The sequence below is a fragment of the Pseudoliparis swirei genome, chromosome 12 (assembly GCF_029220125.1).
Source record: "Pseudoliparis swirei isolate HS2019 ecotype Mariana Trench chromosome 12, NWPU_hadal_v1, whole genome shotgun sequence".
Lineage (NCBI taxonomy): Eukaryota > Metazoa > Chordata > Actinopteri > Perciformes > Liparidae > Pseudoliparis > Pseudoliparis swirei.
This window is the reverse complement of record NC_079399.1, coordinates 129,092-136,056: the sequence shown is the minus strand read 5'-3', so window position 1 is coordinate 136,056 and position 6,965 is coordinate 129,092. Positions and strand designations below refer to the sequence as shown.

The 6,965-nt window shown below is 42.4% G+C and overlaps 1 protein-coding gene across 1 annotated transcript; it reads left to right on the top strand.

Annotated features, from left to right (window-relative positions):
- The first annotated feature begins 4,015 nt into the window (after window positions 1-4,015).
- LOC130202580 (uncharacterized) lies at window positions 4,016-6,200 on the top strand. Its single transcript, XM_056428243.1, has 3 exons — window positions 4,016-5,580; window positions 5,850-5,924; window positions 6,043-6,200. The coding sequence occupies exon 1, from the start codon at window positions 4,194-4,196 to the stop codon at window positions 5,211-5,213; it is 1,020 nt and encodes a 339-aa protein (XP_056284218.1). The 5' UTR covers window positions 4,016-4,193; the 3' UTR covers window positions 5,214-5,580; window positions 5,850-5,924; window positions 6,043-6,200.
- The last annotated feature ends 765 nt before the right edge of the window (window positions 6,201-6,965 follow it).

The window sequence follows — 6,965 nt, the reverse complement described above, 5'->3', positions numbered from 1 at the left end:
GAACTTGATCAACGAGATTGACACGTTCAAAGACTGCTGGGAATAGGAACTCACAGCATTTTAGGACATTTTGTTTGAAAAGTTAAACGCATGATTTCTTCCTCACCTTCCAACCAGAGTGCTTCTCCACAATTGGATGATGTAAAAAATGTGATTCATTCAGGGTGTCCGAGAAGTGAAACTAATGTTGTAGCGCCTTAAACTGGGATTATCATTGGCTATGGAAGTGAAGTAACTTAACAAACGTAACATACTCCTTAACTCAAACCACAACCTCTCACCAAACACACATTTAGGGGTCCTGACCATGGATGTAATAAGATAAATGGATACAATGTTGGAAGAGGTGCCCTGTTCATTCATGTAAGTGACTGCGTTTGACTTCTTCGTGATAAAGTCAACCGAGTATTTCGGCGACCTTCCGCATCAATGGGGCCCACGTGTGTCTCCTTAAACCCCGCCTCCCAGCCCTCAGACCAGCATCATTCTCAGGCTTATTCACAGGAACGGAGGAAGAATAATAATTGAATTTGGCTATTAATGCATTTAATAACGTTTTCGGTCTGTTTAAATTAAATAGGGGCTATTCATGTGTTCATACTGGGAAGTTAATTTACCTCAAATACCCCAATATAAGTCAAAGGTATAAAATGCTTTTAGGGCCCAATGGTATCAAGTGGTCCTGACCAAGCTTCTGTAGATGACGGGTTGGGAATGAGAACAAGTCGGATATGTAACCAGGACAAATTATATGATACATTTAGCATGATTTTTAAACTATTAAAGTCATTGGTAGTTGTCTGGTTCATAAATAAATCTATTTATTGCCTTAATTTTTAACCTATTTACCGTGTCTCAAATAGATTTGTTTTCCTCCTTTTGATTATATTCAGTGATAAATGGACCTGTACTTGTATAGTGCTTTTCTAGTCTTCAGACCACTTAAAGCTCTTTAACACTACATGACATCATTCACCCATTCACACTGATGGGAGGAACGACGGTTCCACCTCGCATCAGCAGTAAATAACATTCACACACATGCACACACCATATACACACCTACGGGAGCATTTTAGGGTTAAGTGTTTTGCCCAAGGACACATCGACCGGGGATCGGACCTCCGATCCTCTGATTAAAGGATGACCCTTCTCCCCACTGAGCCACATTTGCTTCAGTATGCCGAGTTATCCTCCCATCATGCATGTCCATGTTTTTCCATTCTCTCTCACGCTCTGATGCCAAAAGGAGGAAGTAGCACAAAGAGATTCCGTGTACGCGTCCACACATATGGCCAGCACAAAGCAACAACCTTGACCTCGCCATGGAAACACCTTCGTCAGCACAAAGACACGGACAACCACGAAGCATGAATATTCATGACGGATGAGTCAACACTGACTGTGACTCTGACAAGATGTCATCATCGTACACAAGATGGACAAGGTTGTAGAGATGATGTCAAAGTCTTATTATTAAGAGGATACATAAATATGGTTATTATGTTTTAATATTATTATACAATTCTTATTAGTGATGCATTGTCACAGTATTGAGGAGGTCCGGGGTGGACGGGTGGGTCCAGGAGGCCACAGTTTGTGTCCCATTTGATATACAACGGACAAGATTGACTTATTTGTCTTTAACCTCCCACAAGCTTACCAACCCTAACACTTCCATTCTTCCGGATGTATTTTAGGCCTAAATCTTTTCTTAAACCTAAGCAAGTGGTTATGTTTCCTGAACTGATGGCAATGATCCAATGAAACTTGACCCAGCCTTGAACAACACCTGCCGTCTGATCACTGGCTGCTTGAAACCCACCAACACAAGCAACCTGCACCTCCTCGCTGGCATTGCACCTGCTGATATTAAACGCAAAGTTGCCAGCCGAGTCGAGAAAACAAAAGCTACTAGCGATGAACGCCATCTCCTCCATGGATGTCACCCTCCGGCCCAACGGCTAAAGTCAAGAAAACGTTTTCTCAGCCAGGTCCAGCCCCTAACAAAGTCTCGGGAAGAAACCAGAATACAACTCTGGATAGAAAAACTTGAGAATGACCCACCTCCAACTGACATGGGAATACCCCCCACTGAAAACCTACCCCCTGGCCAAGAAGCATCATGGGCTCAATGGAAAACTCAACCGCCTTAGAACAAGAACGGGGCGATCCAAAGATGCTCTGGTCAGATGGGGCTACAAGACTGGCCCAACCACCTGTGAATGTGGACAAGCAGACCATACAATGGAGCACTGCCTTGTCTGCCCTCTACTACCTAACCCTTGCAGCCCAAAAGACCTTGCAGTATTCAACAAAAATGCAAAGGACTGTGTAAAGAAATGGGAAACTGCCATATAACTATCACTCTTCAGTGAAACGAAAAGCAGAAAGAATGGCAATGATCACTCAGAATGCTGGACATTTGGACACATTCTGAGTAAACTACACCCACGAAATGCTAGACAGTAACTCTACACATCATTCTGTGCGCATCATCGTTGTATGGAATGGACAGCATTCAATAAAACACTTGGTTGTTAAGAAAAGGTTTACTGTCGCTTGAGGTGGTGTTTTATGCATTTGCCCTGAAAGAGTTGATGCCCTAAATGGAATATGAACACTATTCTGAACATTACGTTCCATGTCATTTAGCTGACGCTTTTATCCACAGCGACTTACAGTAATTGCATTCAACCATGAGTACAAAATCAGAACAACAATAATCAAGAATACCATAAGTAATACTCTAAGTAAGTGCCATACAAGTACCACTAAAGTGCTGATGGTTTTTTATTCAAAATGTAGTCGCAAAAGGTGTGTTTTTAGTTTCAGGCAGAAGATGTAGAGACTTTCTGAACAGATTCTGTCATTGAAAGTGTAACTCACAGGACTGCTTGTCTTCATTTCCCCACAATAATAAATGGAGCACATATTTGCTGACGAGAACGAAATAATGTAATTTTCCAATCTGTAAAGTCCTCTCTCTCAATGTTTCATCGTACACTAGTTAGAGGCGACAACCTCTACTTCATCTTCTACTCTTGTTTACTGGCAGATTACAGCGCATGTGTCTAACATTTTTTGCATCACCCGTATTCCAGAGAATATAGACAGCTTATGACTCAACTGGGTCAGAAGCTGTCGACTAAATTCTCTACAAATCTGCAGATGATTTTTTTGCGAAATTTCAAAAGTTTGTTCACAGATTGGTCACACATTCTGCACTTGACTTTATTCTTATTCTTCAGCTGCATTCGGGCCTGTATTTTCCTTTCCAACATACCCAACACCAGTGTTGTGCACGAACGCGTTCAATGAACGATCGTTCATGAACGCGCTCTTTTTTTGCCCGAACGGGAACTGAACGTTTCATTTTACCGATTGATGAACGTTTAGAGAACGCGTTCGTTCTGGTGCTCTTGAACGCCGCTCATTCATAGTTCATATTCGTTCACGAGGTTGCCAGATTTTCTCAGAACCCCCCAGGCGAAAACCAGTTAAAACTCACCGAAAACGTAGGATGAAAACAACCCAAACTGGCCACCCACTCTCATACCTGTCGCACTAACAAATACGTCATCAAATCGCGTCACATAGATGGAGTTAGCACGGATGAAAATGGATGAAGACAGCGCCTGCGGCGCTTACGCCTATTTAAAAGACTTTTATACAAAAATCGGAACTGACCCAGACAACAAAAACTTAACGTTTGCTTGTAAACAATGCCCGCCTGGTTTACAGAAGAGAGTGAGGACATCGGCGTCATCCACAGCAAACCTCAAGCGGCACATTGAGCTAAAGCACCCGGCTAGCCTAGCAAGGTACGTGCGTGTTTATAAAAAAAACACAACAGCAACTGCGAGCCAGAGCAGTTCTAATGTCCCCACACAGATGGCATTAACCGCATTCAGTAGCGGCTCCGGTTTCTGTGTCACCCAACCGCAGCTGGACAACTTGGTGATGCAGTATATTATCGGAGACCTGCAGCCTTTGAGCAAAGTTGAGCGCCAGCTTTCATCAACTTAATTAAGGGGTTGCAGCCATCCAAAAAGGTGCCATCAAGAAAAAAAGTACAGACACTGTTGAACAAGAAATATAAAGAAAACATATGTGAACTTAAGGCTAAACTCTCTGACGTCGAAGTTGTGTGCACAACAGCAGATTGCTGGTCAGCTGTGAATAAATCATTCATGGGCATCACTATCCACTGGTTAAACAAATATGATGTTTCTGAGAGACACTCTGCAGTACTGGCATGCCGGCGGATTAAAGGAGCACATACACATGATGTATTGGCAAAAGTATTGTCAGATGTCAACAAAGAATTTAAAATACACAACAAGGTTGTGTGTACAGTAACAGACAATGCTGCAAATTTTGTCAAGGCGTTCAACTGTTTTGGGATGGATGTTGTTCATGACACTGAAGAGCCAGAGACTGTTGGAAGTGAAGATAGTGAACCAGAGTCAGCTGCTGCTGCTGCCAGTGAGAGCTCAGACGAAGATGACCAGATGGAGCCTGAGCCTCTCTCAGATCTGAATCATCCTTCTCTCCCCCCTCACAGAAGGTGCATGGCTCACACCCTGAATCTAGTGGCCAAAGATACCGAAAAGGTAACTGAAAAACGCTACAAAGCAATGTCAAGGGCTGTTTTTGCGAAAGCATCTGCTCTGTGGAACAGGGTTAAGCGGAGTCCAAAGGCTTCTGATACTGTGGAGGAAAAGATTGGGATTGGCTTTGTTGTGCCAAATGACACAAGATGGAACTCTGTATTTCTGGCCATGGAGCGACTGTCTCGCATTGCAACATTAACTACGAAGGCAGAAATGAATGTGGCTGTCACCTCTGCAAATGATGCAACTCCCCTACATGAAGAGCTGATCCTGCACACTGTGAGTGATGAGTTTGGCTTTCGTCGATTCTCACCAGATGAAGTCAACTTCATACACAATTTTGTAGATGTGATGAGGCCTTTGGCACTCGCACTGAACATCCTCCAAGCAGAGAAGAACATCTATCTTGGGTACCTGGCTCCAACCATTGTACAACTGCAATGTCATATGAATGACCTGTTGGATGAGAGCATGAAACCCACTGCTGCAGAAGGTCTCATTACATGCCGTCCCCTTATAAAGAGCATCTTGCAGTCACTGAGCACAAGGCTGGCAGGTCTTCTCGAGAAGAGGAGCACATACTGTCTGCTATGCTGATGCCAAGATTCAAGGGAGACTGGGTCCAAGATGAGGAGAAAAGGATACAGTACAGATTGATGCTGAAACGAGAATTTCAAAGCTTCCACTCTGATGACTCCGATGCAAGAGACTCAGGTCAATCCCCATCCAGTGGTGAAAGTGACAAGAAAGATCCTGCAGTTTCATTCTTTAAGTTTAACAAACACGCTCTGCAGGTTTCTCGGAAAACTGAAGTGGACACTTATTTGGATGCCCCAACCACAGATGGGTTGGACGAATACATGACATTTCCAAAACTGAAAAGGCTGTTCCTAAAATACAACACTGCACTGCCCTCAAGTGCACCAGTAGAGCGGCTCTTCAGCATCGGTGGTCAAATATTCAGGTAGGGATGAACTGTGATTATATTCCATAATTACTATGCTTTAGTAATAATAATAACAGTAAATATCCATCCTCAGTCAGTCATTGTTCTGTCTTGGTGATATCATTCTAAAGCTTATGCAGCAAATAGTAATTGTGGTTTTCAATATAAAATGTCAGCCAAATTATTGTAGTGATTGCATCAGTACACAATTCCTTTAATACATATTACTGTTACTATTTTTGCCACAATAATGATGATGTTAAAAATTCTTATTTAATCTCATTCAGACCCAGGAGAAACCGGCTGGGAGATGCAAACTTTGAGAGGCAGCTGATCTTGAATGCTAACAAAAAGATTTGAAGGTATTTGTTGTGACCTGTTTTTTGGGCTATAGAAGTACAATGTATTGCCAATGGAGATGTGTATATGGATGTGCAGAGGCTAGCTGCATACAAATAACAGCCTTTCTTGTTTTTGCAGGAAGAAAGAAACCGCAGATCCACCATTGCTTTCTTTAGGTCACTTTTCAGTATAACTGAAATGGAATTTGGAAAATGATTTGAAATGAAAAAACATTTGCATCTTAAAGGACTATAGTCTTGTTTTTGTTTTCATAATAAAGACCATTCAAGCAGCAAGTTTTTCCTCACGTTTTTGAGAATATACAGTAGGGCTGAAAGCTGCAGGTGCTATTAATGTGGACTGAATGGGTGGCAACAAAGCGTTAGGGAAATGACAGTATTTTGAGGGCTGTCGCTTCAATGCTAATATAAACCCTGGTTAGATAAGGATTCAAAATTGGATACGAATATGAATCTGACACATAGTTTCAATGTTAAAACTGATAAACAATAATTGCTGTCTGTGGTTCTCTACGGCCGTGGCGGCAATAATGTGGACAAATAATAGCTCCCAGCAAAATGTTAAAAAAAAGAACTAAAAAGAACTAAATAGTTCATTTTTGAAACCATGAACTTTAGTTCATATTTTTGAAATATGAACTATGAACTGAACTAGTTCATTTTAAAATGTGTGAACTGAACTTTGAACTAGTTCATTTTCTACGTGAACTTTCCCAACACTGCCCAACACACTTCCCCTCTGATGTCTGGCGCCAAGTGCAGAGCCTCTCATGCTCATCAAGAAGCCTCCGGCTCATGGGGAGAAGTCGAGAGGGCCAGCTGGATATTATTACCACTAATGAGGATTCACACTCTCACAAGGCGTTTCTCAATCAGCGTTTTTGTGCGTACTTTCCTCTACTTGTGTCCTCGTGACTCGTGAAACGTCAGTCTCAGCCCGAGTACATGTTCACATTCAAAGTTCGCTTCTCGCAAAGCACGGTCAAAATGCCCGGATGTGACTTGATCCTCCCACTTTCCGGAGGATGCATCAGAGGAGAC